General features: G+C 42.3%; 1 protein-coding gene across 1 annotated transcript in view; it reads left to right on the plus strand.

The window, feature by feature from the left end:
- The window catches only part of LOC144888796 (transmembrane protein 132D-like), a 139678-nt gene extending 127619 nt beyond the window's left edge, over nt 1-12059 (plus strand). Inside the window, exon 6 of the mRNA XM_078768004.1 lies at nt 11103-12059. Within this exon, the coding sequence (XP_078624130.1) occupies nt 11103-12059 (957 nt within the window). The remainder of the gene's footprint in view (nt 1-11102) is intronic.
- The last annotated feature ends 3895 nt before the right edge of the window (nt 12060-15954 follow it).

Below are 15954 nucleotides of genomic sequence, written 5' to 3' on the forward strand. Positions count from 1 at the left end.
CAGAATTACGGACGTGTTAGTTCTCCCAGAATTACGGACGTGTTAGTTCTCCCAGAATTAAGGACGTGTTAGTTCTCCCAGAATTAAGGACGTGTTAATTCTCCCAGAATTAAGGACGTGTTAATTCTCCTAGAATTAAGGACGTGTTAGTTCTCCCAGAATTACGGACGTGTTAATTCTCCCAGAATTAAGGACGTGTTAATTCCCCCAGAATTACGGACGTGTTAATTCTCCCAGAATTACGGACGTGTTAATTCTCCCGGAATTACGGACGTGTTAATTCTCCCGGAATTACGGACGTGTTAATTCTCCCAGAATTATGGACATGTTCATTCCCCCGGAATTACGTACGGGTTAATTCCCCCAGATTTACGGACGTGTTAATTCTCCCAGAATTACGGACGTGTTAATTCTCCCAGAATTACGGACGTGTTAATTCTCCCAGAATTACGGACGTGTTAATTCTCCCAGAATTACGGACGTGTTAATTCTCCCAGAATTACGGACGTGTTAATTCCCCCAGAATTACGGACGGGTTAATTCCCCCAGAATTACGGACGTGTTAATTCCCTCAGAAGTACGGATGGGTTAATTCCCCCTGAATTACGGATAGGTTAATTCCTACAGAATTACGGATGGGTTATTTCCCACAGAATTACGGATGGGTTAATTCCCTCAGAATTACGGATGGGTTAATTCCCTCAGAATTACGGATGGGCTAATTCCCACAGAATTACGGACGTGTTAATTCTCCCAGAATTACGGACGTGTTAATTCCCCCAGAATTACGGACATGTTAATTCCCCCAGAATTACGGACGTGTTAATTCCCCCAGAATTACGGACGTGTTAATTCCCCCAGAATTACGGACGTGTTAATTCCCCCAGAATTACGGACGTGTTAATTCCCCCAGAATTACGGACGTGTTAATTCCCCCAGAATTACGGACGTGTTAATTCCCCCAGAATTATTGACGGGTTAATTCCCACAGAATTATTGATGGGTTAATTCCCACAGAATTATTGACGGGTTAATTCCCACAATTATTCACGAGTTAATTCCCACAGAATTATTGACGTGTTAATTCCCACAATTATTCACGAGTTCATTCCCACAGAATTATTGACGTGTTAATTCCTCCAAAATTATTGTCGGGTTAATTCGCACAGAATTATTCACGGGTTAATTCACGGGTTAATTCCCACAGCATTATTGACGGGTTAATTCCCACCGAATTATTCACGGGTTAATTCCCACAGCATTATTGACGGGTTAATTCCTACAAAATTATTGACGGGTTAATTCCCACAGAATTATTGACGGGTTAATTCCCCCAGAATTATGGGCTGTTTAATTCCCCCAGAATTACGGATTGGTTAATTCCCGCAGAAGTACGGATGGGTTAATTCCCACAGAATTATTGACGGGTTATTTCCCACAGAATTATTGACGGGTTATTTCCCAGAGAATTATTGACGGGTTAATTCCCACAGAATTATTGACGGGTTAATTCCCGCAGAAGTACGGATGGGTTATTTCCCACAGAATTATTGACGGGTTAATTCCCGCAGAATTATTCACAGGTTAATTCCCACAGAATTATTGACGGGTTAATTCCCACAGAATTATTGATGGGTTAATTCCCACAGAATTATGGGATGTTTAATTCCCCCAGAATTACGGATTGGTTAATTCCCGCAGAAGTACGGACGGGTTAATTCCCGCAGAAGTACGGATGGGTTAATTCCCCCAGAATTACAGATGGGTTAATTCCCCCAGAATTATTGACGGGTTAATTCCCCCAGAATTATTGACAGGTTAATTCCCCCAGAATTATTGACGGGTTAATTCCCCCAGAATTATTGACAGGTTAATTCCCCCAGAATTATTGACGGGTTAATTCCCCCAGAATTACGGATGGGTTTATTCCCCCAGAATTACGGATGGGTTAATTCCCCCAGAATTATGGATGGGTTAATTCCCCCAGAATTATGGATGGGTTAATTCCCCCAGAATTATGGATGGGTAAATTCTCCCAGAATTATGGATGGGTTAATTCCCCCAGAATTACGGATGGGGTTATTCCCCCAGAATTACGGATGGGTTAATTCCCCCAGAATTACGGATGGGTTAATTCCCCCAGAATTACAGATGGGTTAATTCCCCCAGAATTACGGATGGGTTAATTCCCCCAGAATTACGGATGGGTTAATTCCCCCAGAATTACGGATGGGTTAATTCCCCCAGAATTACGGATGGGTTTATTCCCCCAGAATTACGGATGGGTTTATTCCCCCAGAATTACGGATGGGTTTATTCCCCCAGAATTACAGATGGGTTTATTCCCCCAGAATTACGGATGGGTTTATTCCCCCAGAATTACGGATGGGTTTATTCCCCCAGAATTACGGATGAGTTAATTGCCCCAGAATTGCAGACTGGTTAATTCCCATAGGTTTATAAATGGGTTATTTCTTCCAGAATTACGGATTGTTGGATTTCCCCAGAAATACCGATGGGTTAATTCTCCCAGAACTGGTAGATGTTATCATCTCCCCGAACGATGCTATGCCATACATATTTACATAGCAAGAATTGGGGTTCTTCCCTTACGCCAAATCGCCAGTAGTTATGAGTTACTTTTACCCTCTAATCCCCTTCCCCCTTCCTCCTTTCCCTCCTCCCCCTCCTTCTCCCTGACCATTCCCTCCTCCCCCTCCCCCTCCCCGACCATTCCCTCAGTACAAGTAGTTTTCAATTCATTTTGTCCAGCGTTGACTAGTGCATTCAAGTCATACAAACAAAACGTACATAAACAGACACTATTCCCAAAAATTATATTCCCAAATTATATTCCCAAAATATAGTACAATTTCACAAAGGGCAACAAAACGTTCCACAAAAGCTGTTTTTGTAACTTTCTCAGGAATACAATGTAAAGGGAAATGAGATAATCTGAGTACTATGAAGTTGTTGGTGTTGCTGTTGAATCCCCATCGCCATGAGTCACAGCTTGATAGGAGCAGAAGAGCAATTTATGTTTTGGTTGGCAGGTAACAATGGTGCCAAGCACAGCTTATTTCTAGGATGTGTGGCATATATATTAATTACAAGTGAGCTTCTCCCTACCATAGCACAATCGATTACCCTACCATGGGACAATCTGCAATTCTCTCAGCCATCATAGCTTAGCAATTGTGGCTGAAGCCATGAAGTTGTTTCCATGCATGCGCACATATGCAGACCCGAAAATCACCTCAGTTGGAAGAAAATTGAAAAGTTTTTAAACTGTGACACTTTATTTGTGTCATAATGTATGATAAATGAACGACAGATATAATAACTAGTTCAGAGGTAGCCATTGAGATCCTTAGGCACTCTACAGTTTTTGCGTCCATCTTGACCATTGGTTGAGGAATTTCTGCTTGTGTGCGTTTCTGATGCTCCAACAACTAGTACTTGGGTTGGCATCCATTTTGGCCATTGGTTGAGGAATTGTTCATTTTGTGCGTTTCTGATGCTCCAACAAATAGTTCTTGAGTTGGCGTCTATCTTGGCCATTGGTTGAGGAATTGCTGTTTTTGTGCGTTTCTGATGCTCCAACAACTAGTACTAGGGTTAGCGTCCATTTTGGCCATTGGTTGAGGAATTGCTGCTTTTGTGCGTTTCTGATGCTCCAACAACTAGTATTTGGGTTAGCGTCCATCTTTGCCATTTGTTGAGGAATTGCTGCTTTTGTGCGTTTCTGATGCTCTAACAACTTGTACTTGGGTTGGTGTCCATCTTTGCCATTGGTTGAGGAATTGCTGCTTTTGTGCATTTCTGATGCTCCAACAACTAGTTCTTGGGCTGGCGTCCAGCTTGACCATTAGTTGAGGAATTGCTGTTTTTGTGCGTTTCTAATGCTCCAACAACCTGTACTTGGGTTAGCGTCCATCTTTGCCATTGGTTGAGGAATTGCTGCTTTTGGGCATTTCTGATGCTCCAACAACTAGTTATTGGGTTAGCTTCCATCTTGACCAATGACCATTAGTTGAGGAATTGCTGTTTTTGTGCATTTCTCATGCTCCGACAACTAGTTATTGGGTTAGCGTCCATTTTGACCATTAGTTGAGGAATTGCTGTTTTTGTGCGTTTCTCATGCTCCAACAACTAGTTATTGGGTTAGCGTCCATCTTGACCATTAGTTGAGGAATTGCTGTTTTTGTGCGTTTCTCATGCTCCAACAACTAGTTATTGGGTTGGCGTCCATCTTGACCATTAGTTGAGGAATTGCTGTTTATGTGCGTTTCTCATGCTCCAACAACTAGTTATTGGGTTAGCGTCCATCTTGACAATTAGTTGAGGAATTGCTGTTTTTGTGCGTTTCTCATGCTCCATCAACTAGTTATTGAGTTAGCGTCCATCTTGGCCATTGGTTGAGGAATTTCTGCTTTTTTGTGTTTCTGACGCTCCAACAACTAGTTCTTGGGTTGGCGTCAATCTTGGCCATTGGTTGAGGAATTGCTGCTTTTGTGCATTTCTGATGCTCCAACAACTAGTTCTTGGGTTGGCGTACATCTTGGCCATTAGTTGAGGAATTGCTGTTTTTGTTCGTTTCTGATGCTCCAACAACTCGTTCTTGGGTTGGCGTCCATCTTGGCCATTGTTTGAGGAATTGCTGTTTTTGTGCCTTTCTCCAACTTTGAGGAATAGCTCCAACAACTAGTTCTTGGTTTAGCATCCATCTTGGTCATTAATAGTTGAGGAATTGCTGTTTTTGTGCGTTTCTGATGCTCCAACAACTAGTTCTTGGGTTGGCGTTCCATCTTGGCCATTAGTTCAGGAATTGCTGTTTTTGTTCGTTTCTGATGCTCCAACAACTAGTTCTTGGGTTGGCGTCCATCTTGGCCATTGTTTGAGGAATTGCTGTTTTTGTGCGTGTCTGATGCTCCAACAACTAGTACTTGGGTTGGCGTCCATCCTGGCCATTGGTTGAGGAATTCCTGCTGTTGTGCGTTTCTGATGCTCCAACAACTAGTTCTCGGTTTAGCATCCATCTTGGTCATTAGTTGAGGAATTGCTGTTTTTGTGCGTTTCTGATGCTCCAACAACTAGTTCTTGGGTTGGCGTTCCATCTTGGCCATTAGTTGAGGAATTGCTGTTTTTGTTCGCTTCTGATGCTCCAACAACTGGTTATTGGGTTGGCGTCAATCTTGGCCATTAGTTGAGCAAATGCTGCTTTTGTGTGTTTCTGATGCTCCAACAACTACTTCTTGGGTTGGTGTTCCATCTTGGCCATTAGTTGAGGAATTGCTGTTTTTGTTCGTTTCTGATGCTCCAACAACTAGTTCTTGGGTTGGCGTCCATCTTGGCCATTAGTTGAGCAATTGCTGCTTTTGTGCCTTTCTGATGCTCCAACAACTAGTTCTTGGGTTGGCGTCCATCTTGGCCATTGGTTGAGGAATTGCTGCTGTTGTGTGTTTCTGATGCTCCAACAACTAGTTCTTGGGTTGGCGTCCATCTTGGCCATTAGTTGAGCAATTGCTGCTTTTGTGCGTTTCTGATGCCCCAACAACTAGTTCTTGCGTTAGCGTCTATCTAATGGACGGTGCACACATTGTTGTCTCTCTGTGCATGGGAAACACCATGGTGGCAGTTTATAGCTTGGTTGGGATTGCTACCGAGAGGATATCATACCAGATTAGACCAAAACGTTTGTAAATGTAAACTCTAAATCACGAATTTCAGCAAAGAATCAACACAATAAAACTTTGAAGGACAACCACCTGACACCTGAAAATATAATTGTTCTGCAAGGCAAAATAAGTTTCATGAATGAAGAATTTTTTCATAGACATTCAATGAAATAGTGAAAAATTGAAATATTTCATGGTTGTTTGCCTTCTTTGTTAATATTTTGATTGGAGTTTGTTTTTCCACTAATTTGAGTACCTGTGTCCCCTGTTTGGGTAGATTGGGGTAGAGCGTTGGGGTAGATTAGATTTTAAATTAATCAAATCCTCAAAAATGTGCAAAATATTTCCTTTTCCCCCCACTCTGATGAAGAGACATAATTGCTGTCAACACAGAGGGCAGCACTTTACAAATGAGGATTTAACCTCTTGGCATACAACATTTGCGCCTACTGCATTTCAGCAGGCCTTGCGCTGAATTAGTAAGATTGTACTACAGTGAAGACTCATGATGGTTCATAATCATTGCATAATGAAAGCACTAATTCAAATCCAAAATCGGTGCCTTTATGCAATGTTTCCTATTCCGTTGCAATCCTATCATTTATCTCTCAATCGCGTATTTTGGGTGGTGGTTCTTGCTGTTGTTCTGTGAAGATCTCTCCCTGGGTTGATACGATGTTGTTGTAACAAGTATTCAATGCTCATTAAATGTCCATCTTGGCAATTGGGTGCACTGGGGGTACGGAGCCCCCATAGTCCGTTCAACTTTCCCCGCAGCCCCCCACGGTCTGTTTTTTCAGCTGTCCTGTCTGCTCATTTGAGGAGGGTGGAAATGACAGACTGGGAGAACTGTACTGTGGTGCCCTTCTGCACCCTGGTCTCTTCCCTTTACCACGCCACTACAAAGAGGAACAAACGATTTTCGGATTTGGCTAGCACATGGGCATTGCGGGTTAAGTGAAGACCAGTGCGAGGAAACCTGAAAAGATAAAGAGTCAGGTGAACGCTATACAAAGCTTGACCCCCTACCCTCTCTTTGTTATCAACACCTGCGGTGACCGGCTGACCTGACAATCAGCTCCAGTAAGGGAGTGATGTAGATGTGCCAGGGATAAACCCTATCGCCCTACCTCAATGCCCGAGCTGAACGTGCATCTACTGAACAGAGGCCTGCTTTTTATCGCCACTCTCATCCTGCCTCGATACAGGGTACATTCTGCTGGCAGCTTTTACAGGTGTGTCACTTAAACAGCTTTGGGGTGGTACACCAGCACGCAAGTACCATGTTGCATCTTAAAGGCCGAAATGTGCTCGTTAAGATGCACGATGGGGCGCGCTCCCCGATTATGCTCCTTGTGTTTTCACCAAGACGGAGATTCTTCTTCCTTCTCTAAAGAGTACGACACATAATTCAACGACGTCAAGGGGAAAAGGGCCAAGGTTCCCTTTGTACTCGATGTTGTCTGTTGTGTTGAATGTTTAAGTGTTTCACTCTGTGCATATAAATGATTTATGCATATATATAAGGCTAGCTCGAGGGATTTACATAATGTACCTGGGAAAACTATAAAAGCGGTGTACACAGGCAATGGCTGATTGCTTGCAGATTATGTGAACCGGCCAACCGGCCATGTCGGACATATTTGTAATTTCCTCTGTGTAGTTTACAACAAATAGGTCTCTTTTTCAATCCCGCAACTCCTTTTACTTACCGTAATTGTACGCGCCCATAGTGTGAGAGGTTTGAAAGTATTAATTAAATTTGGTTATCCGACCTCGGGTAAGGGTTAACCGCTTAGCCTTATTCCTCTAGATTGCGCGTCTCATTGGATATTTTTGAACTTGTCATGAACTATTGCAACTTGTTTGTGGAACATTTTGAACACCGCACATAACGGTCGTTAATGTTTCACCCATGTCTGTCTGTTTGTCTGTCTGTCTGTCTGTCTGTTTGTGAACAGGATATCTCAAAAAGTTGTGGACGGATTCAGACGAAATTTGATGGACAGGTTGGGTATGTGACACGGACGAAATGGGTACATTTTGGTGATGATAAGTGATTCGTCATCATTGAGTGTTCGGGCTAAAACCGATATATAACACGATATCTCAAAAGGTTGTGAACGGATTCAGGCGAAATTTGATGGAGAGTTTGGGTATGTGACACGGACGAAATGGGTACATTTTGGTGATTATCTGGATCTGGATCTGGATCTGAGAATAATTCACCATTGGCCAAAAAACGGTATGAGTTAATGAGTACGCACGATATCTCAAAAAGTTGATGACAGATTCAAGCGAAACTTGGTGGAGAGGTTTGGTATGTGAAAAGGAAGAATTGATTCAATTTTCGTGAAGATTCGAATCCTAATCCAGATCAGAGAATTTTTTAAATGATTCTTCACTATTGAGTGTTTGGGCCAAAACCGATATATAACACGATATCTCAAAAAGTTATGGACAGATTAAAGCGAAACTTGGTGGAGAGGTTTGGTATGTGAAAAGGAAGAATTGATTCAATTTTCGTGAAGATTCGAATCCTAATCCAGATCAGAGAATTTTTTAAGTGATTCTTCGAGTGTTCGGGCCAAAACCGATATATAACACGATATCTCAAAAAGTTGTTGACAGATTAAGGCGAAACTTGGTGGACAAGTTTGGTATGTGAAAAGGAAGAATTGATGCAATTTTCGTGAAGATTCGAATCCTAATCCAGATCAGAGAATTTTTAAAGTGATTCTTCACTATTGAGTGTTAGGGCCAAAACCGATATATAGCACGATATCTCAAAACGTTGTTGACAGATTAAGGCGAAACTTGGTGGACAGGTTTGGTATGTGAAAAGGAAGAATTGATTCAATTTTCGTGAAGATTCGAATCCTAATCCAGATCAGAGAATTTTTTAAGTGATTCTTCACTATTGAGTGTTCGGGCTAAAACCGATATATAACACGATATCTCAAAAAGTTGTGGACGGATTTTGACAAAAAATGGTGGACGAGTTTGTTCGGTGACAAGAACAAGCAGATTCGATTTTGGTTCAGGTCCGAATCCAGATCCGTCCTATCAGTGGGATACAAAACATAAACCGTCAGCCTGGCGGAGGTATGCGCTCCATCGAGTACCGTTCCAGTTATGTTGTGTTGTCACCCTGGATGTTACCGATACTTTCTAATAACCGGCTGCACAGCTTGTTGCATCGATTGTCTATAATTGTGTATGATTGCTTATTGATACCTAATGATGTCGGATTGGTTGACAATAATTATCCCAGAATAGTGTTCGAGCTGGGGTTAGAGTTCAGGACCCATTGAGGTTTTGCTCCTACTAAACTTGTTTGCTACTTTTGCAAAGTTTTCTTCAGTTGGACTTCACACAAACAATTTAATTCGTGCGATAACTTTGTGCTTGCTTGTCGATAAGTGGAAATAACCTTTGTTGGTGATAAACTTTTTGGATCGGTAAACCTCATTAAACTTTCCCGCAGTAATGTAGCAAATATTTCAAAACTTTTCCCATTTCAACCGAATCGAGTTGCGTCATTGCAAATCATATAGTACATTTTCATTTTGCTTTTATGATTTGCAGGTACTTGTGATCACTTTGTAAAACTGCTTTGGATAGGAGCTCAAAAATAAGGCCAATACAGCTCAGGATCAGAGCACAATTTAAGGCTGGTGTTGGGTTATTGGTTACGGTAGCTGCCTTGAGATCTTCGGGTCCGATATTTGAGCTCCTGTCATGTCGTTGAATTAACACGAGGTTGGTTGACTTAGCCTGACATCCTTCCGAGATCGGCAGAATGAGTACGAGCTTGCTGGGATGAATGAGCCATTCGATTATCTTGCGTCGAAGTGGGGATCCATCCAGGATTGTGCCCAATAGCCTAGGCCCTAGACACTTCTCCTGCTGCCCTATCTGACGATGCAAAAAGGAGTGTTCATCATCTACTATATATCTACTATATATAGTAGATGATGAACACTCCTTTTTGCATCGTCAGATAGGGCAGCAGGAGAAGTTATATAATCTTATAGGAGAAGTCTTTTATATATATATATATATATATATATATGAGAGGTGTCTGTCTGTGTCACCATTTTTCTCAGAGATGGATGAACGGATCTTCGTTAAACTTTCTGAGATTCATCAGTGAGTGCCTGGGAGTGTTTTAGGCAAGAAAAAAAAAATGAAAAAAAAAAAGTTCGTTTTTTTGGAGTTGGAAAAACAAATCGCTCGAGAGTGCCTAAGCCTTTTTAAAGTAATGCAAGTTATATACAAGTACACATTCGCATAAATAAATACAAAACAATCACCAGACATTTGAATACAAATAAATCAAACAATTCCGGAAGTGTACGAAGTTGGCAGTATGACTTCTTCTTCTTCCTGACCGGCATCACACTGAACTCAGAAACATGATGAACGCCACATTCACCCACCAGCATATATATAAACCCCCTTCCTCTCCTGCCTCCCCCCCTCCCCTCCCCTTCCCCTCCTCCCCTCCCCTTCCCCTCACCCCCCCCCCCCTTCACCCCTCCCCTCTCACCCTCCCCTTTCCTTACCCCTTCCCCCCAATCCCCCCTCCCCCCTTTCCCTTCCCCAACCCCCCTACTCCCCCTTCCCCCTCTCCTACCCCCCCCCCCCCGCCCTGCCCGGCAACGCCGGGTACTTCTGCTAGTCCTGGATACAAATTATATTTTCAGTATCGGCTTTCTTCTACACCTGCATACATTGTAAATGGTCGGATGATGCTTTTGACAAGGGAGCACCAAAAGTGTTTGAGAGCTTTGCATCGGGCACGAGAGAAATGAAGAATTCGGACCATCTCATCAGATTCCACTAGATGTTGTTAAAATTCTTAAAGCCCCATCTCTCTCCCAAAAATCCCCCAAATGCTGTAGCTGTACCTGACATCTATTTAAGCAACAATTACAGCTGCACTCATCAAATAATAATTAACTACACAATAGCATGCACCAGGTAACCACATTTCATTACAATTATTTTTCCATCTCGGCTTTGACTCCACGGGTCCTCTTAGCCAGCCTGGGCTATGCCAGTTTGTCAGCGATCCAAGACTTTTTTCCCAGCGGCATATGAACGAAGGAGGAAATGAAGGCTCAGCTGCAGGATCTTTTTGGGGATTTTTGTAAATCATCTTCCTTTGCTTTGACCTTTTTATATTCAAGAGTTTTCAGCTTTGATGTGACATGTTTATCCCTTCTTCCCTCTTTTGTGTCTTGCCCACTTCACATTGCCACTTCCAATTTGGTGTACTGTAGATAACTGTATGAATACATCCTTCTGTAAAGTGTTTCCTTATTTCTCTATTTATTAGTTAATACTTTCTGACACGTGTTCTTTTATGCTCTTGTGTTTCTCTTCCCCCTTCTTCTTTGCCCCCCATTCAAACATCAGCACGCGAAGCTTATGGTCACGATGCATTTCGATGATGGCACGTCTGCACCCGTCACTCTATATGACCATGATGACTACCGATTGGTCACACGAAGTCTTGATGAGCATGTGGTTTCTGTCGACCATGACAACATACTGCCTTGGCCAAGCATCACAATAGAGGGCGACGGTTCACCAGGAGCAGTTATGGTCGAGCTGATGCCTTCAACAGCTTGCCAAGGGCCAACACTTGCGAGCTCCACATTAACCTTGCACGTCCTATTTGCCCAGGACCGGAAACCTGGGAATGCCAGTGTCCATTCATACTCGGCAGTCAATAATGCACCTTTAGAAAAATCCCCCGATTTGGCAGGAAGTAACAGTTTGCATCCAATAGCAAACGGTTCTTTGAACGGGCCTGCCGGTCGCTTCCCTGGCAGAGGCGGAGGAGGCCGGTTTGCATCGCAGCCCCCTGGCCAGTTATCACATCTCCAAATTGGAATGTACACGCTCTTGGGGGTCTTCTGCCTTGCTATTCTTATGTTTGTAGCCAACTATGCCGCATATGCTCTCCGCTACAGACACAAGCGTCGAAGACGGCGACAGCAAATAGGCGGTGAACTTGCGCATTCACACGAGTGGGTTTGTATGAAAGGCGGTGATGTTGCTGGAGGTGTGACTCAGCAAATGGTGGCAAAAGAGCCGACAGAGCCCATCACCAAGAGCCACACAGCCACACCCACACTGTACATCCCAGCAGTTCCTCAGGAACCGTATGGGTTGGAAGAGCCATTGCAGCTCAGGGATGCCCAGTCTCCGACTTCGCAGCGTAAACGTGTGACCTTTGCCACTTTCAACACATCTGGCCTATCAGAAATCCCGACAACCTGCAGTTACGTGAACGTGGTCAATGAAAATGCCTCTTTCATTTTAGAAATGGAGGCAGGTTTGCATGATGGCCCTCCAATGGTTAATTGAACACAATTGCATTGAACAGGATTCTTTATGTTAAAATTGCCACTGCCTCCAGGTGGAGGATTATGCCAAAGCAGGCATTGCAGGCAAGGTAGTGCCTTGCTCGAGGCCTGTAGCGGAAGGAAGGTTGACTGCAGGCATACTCAGCTCGTGTGTTTTTCAATCAGTTTTGTGCACACATCGCCACTCTCGAAACATAGACACAGGGTAGAATGACCCAGGCAAAGCCAGTGGGTTTGGTGAGCATTTTTAGTAGTATGCAACACAACTACGTAGGATTTTGGCCATTCCTCCTTGAGCACATAATATACTGACCTGCAATAAAAGTTGTGGACAAACTGTCGGGAAGCATTCACAGCACAGGGAACTGTGCAACTACAACCAGAAATGTTGAGCCTATTACGAGTCAGGGCCTAAGAGGAAAAAAAGAAAGAAAGAGTTCAGTTGCAGCCATTTCAATATGGCATTGCTACCCGGTCACGCTGCCGCTGGATGTGTTTCAGAAGGAAATCTTGCCAAGAGGCTTCTTAAACAGTGGCCAGTTGTAGGATTCCTGGACCGCACGCAGGAGTTCCAGGAAGGAAAAGGGACTCGCACTGCAATTCGGAAACTACTAAAGTATACTACAGTTGTTACAGAGAGCTGCAAATGCGACCACTGACTTTGTTGTTGTAATGAATATTCCTCTATCTTTGTGAAAGGGATCAAAAATTATTGTACAATCCCATTCCCTGGACAAATGGTGTAACATTCTTGCTGCAGTGTTTGCTCACTGTTTTCCATGCTCATTAAGAAAAGTCTTGGGAAAAGAAACAAACCTTAATATGGCAGTGTTATTATTAACGGTGTCCGTTAGGTCGTAACAACATCCATTGCATATTGATTCGTTTCATCCAAGACGACCATTCCTGAACGCTATCTATGTACATTGACATTTGCATGGAGAGCCCCCGTGGTCTTCAGGAGGTAATCAAAAGTTTAGGGAAATACAAACACAAATAGCCATGTAATGTAAGGCCTGCCAAACTTTTTTAATGGTCGAGTATGGACGAACACATTTCGCTCGTTAACATGAACATGATTACATGAGGTTCAAATACCGATTATGTTGCGAACTTGCAACATCTTACCAATAAAGCTTTCGCTTCTTAAGTGTTTTCACATTTGCAAATGGTGTCTTTGATTTAATGAGCCGCAGTTGGATATTCTGTTTCTTCAACGGAGGATGAAAAATAATGTTGTTTTAATCCCAATTTTATTCTCAGATTAGTATCAAAGTGTGAATTCCAAGGTGTTGCACTAATTTTATTTGTTTTTGTTTTTTTGTTTTTTTTGTGGTGAGGTGTTGCGAGTTTCAGCATTTTCCATGTTCCAGTGTGCGGAGTAATCTCTCTTTGGGCACCACCGTAGTGGTGCCATGTAAATTACTTACGAAGCCGATGTCGGCTTCCAGAGCACGCAGTCCCGGCTGGAAGTGTCCTCGGTCATGGGACTTGTGCTTGTCTCCGCAACTCGTCTACATATGCACCAGGAGATATATTTTCCCAAAATGCATTGTCCAACGTAAAGCACATTGATTTATTCTGCACGATCAGTCATATTGTGTTAACACGGCCACATCTCCCTTCGTCCCGTCCCAAATTTATGATACCCCAAACATACAATCCACCCACAGTGCCGAGCATGTAATCGATGTATGCTGTGGATTTGTTTTCTGGAAAGTCAGTAATTGATATTCCCTTTCATTTGGCTGTGTTGGTTTGCTTCACCTTTCATTGTCTAGGCCATGGTTGCACGTTCCAAAGTCTGCCTGAATAACTGTTGTTCCTGCAATATGTTGAAACGACAGGTTCTTGAAAGACCGATTCAGAGGTTGTAAAGAATTTCTCTTTTTTTAATCCATGCAATGCATGGCGGCAAACATCAACAAAGGTACCGTTTGTCGGAGGGAATGTTAAGCTTGGTACCCATCCACACCAGTATTTGTCGTTGGTGGATGATTGAGATCCCACTGTCTTTCGCAAAGAACAGGTGATTCTCACCTGCACCGTGCACAAATGCCAAATTCCTGCCCCGACTACTGCAACCTGCAACCACCCAGTGCATTTTCTTGTGCAGAAAGTTTCATCGGCCATTCTGGACACCCTTAAGAGGGTACAGGATGAATCAAATCCAATCCAATGGTGGCAAACTCCACTCTCTGTCTCTTTGTCGCACTTTGCCTATGGGCTTTCCATAATTGCTGATGATTGGTGGTGAAAAAAATCATTCTGGATGGCTATCTCAAGGAGTGAGTGCACTGCTGGATTGCCCAGTCAGCGAATGAAACACAAACAACTCTCCTGCACCTCAAACGATGTGGCTCTCAATCTCTTTATTTGTGCGTTTGCTCACGTCATTGTTCGGACATTGGTTCACCCCCTTGTCGTCATTCGCTGCACATTGACTGTTATTATGCACCTTGTTAAACCATGAAATAACACCAGTCTTGCAAGTTCATCAACCGTGGTTTAGGCCGCTTTAGCCATCATGTTATGTGGATTTGAATTTGCAGGCTGTGTTCTTTCTTTTTTGCCATTAAACTGTTGTGCTTTTGAAAAATCGACTGCCTCAAAAGCACCAATTTTCTGTAATTTCACAGCAAACTCTAAAAGCTAGAAAGAGGCGACTGTTTTATTGAATAAAAACCTTCTCTCAATTTTGTTGTTGTTTACCCTATCCACTTTCTTTAAAAGGAATGCATCTACATCAATGTGAGATAGCCTTACTGGCAGTGTGATGGTGTAATAATAATTTCGGTTTTATTACCAAGCACCAAACAAGAAGTCTGAAGATTAAGAATATTTGTTTTAGAAGGGATAACGAATAAAAATACATAGATATAAATCAACATCAAAATGAAAAATCACTCATAAGGCGACACTTGGCAAAATAAAACAAAGTAGAATGGCACTCGGTACAGAATCCTTTTGACCTCAAAAATAATTGGTGGTTGAATTTAGTGACCCCATATGCAAATCGTCTTCAAAATTTAAGTTAATTGGATGCAAGTTGACAATTTTAGAAATTTGGCTTATGTTGACCTTTTGGCCTATGTTGACCTCAAATATAATTGGTGTTGAATTTAGTTCACTGATATGAAAATCCATTCAAATTTCAAGTCAATCGGATGAAAATGGAGGATTTCGAAATTTGAAAAGGTTGTTGACCTTTGATCTGTGTTGACCTTTTGGCCAATGTTGACCTCAAAAACCGTTGGTAGTTGATTTCATTTTGAAGACATGCAAATCCTATTCAAATTTCAAGTTAGATGAAAATTGAGGATTTTAGAAATTTGAAAATGTTGATGACCTTTGGCCTATGTTAACCTTAAAAAATAGTTTGTGGTTGGATTCAGTTAGCTGATATGAAAATCCTATTCAAATTTCTATTCAATCGGATGAAAATTGAGGATTTTAGAAATCTGAGAAAGGTGGTTGACCTCGGGCCGATGCTGACCTTTTGGCCAATGTTGATCTCAAAGATAGTTGGTGGTTGAATTCAGTTAGCTGATATGAAAATCCTATTCAAATTTCAAGTCAACCAGATGAAAATTGAGGATTTTTGAAATTTGGAAAAAGTGGTTGACCTTTGGCCTATGTTGACCTTTTGACCTCAAACATAAATAGGATTCTGTCGGACCACCAACTCTACCATTTGGTGAGGTTTTGTGAATATCGGTTTAAAATTGTGACCTGCTGGCAAGTATAAGTGAGTGGACAGACAAACACACAAACTGGAGTGATCAACATACTTGTCAAAAAATATTTTTTGCCAAATAATAAATCTATGCTACTCAGAGTTTTAACATAACTAAACTCAAGAGTTCATCGAACACGATACCTCGTGCAGTATTCAA

This window comes from Myxine glutinosa, chromosome 14 (assembly GCF_964187855.1).
Source record: "Myxine glutinosa chromosome 14, kmMyxGlut1.1, whole genome shotgun sequence".
Lineage (NCBI taxonomy): Eukaryota > Metazoa > Chordata > Myxini > Myxiniformes > Myxinidae > Myxine > Myxine glutinosa.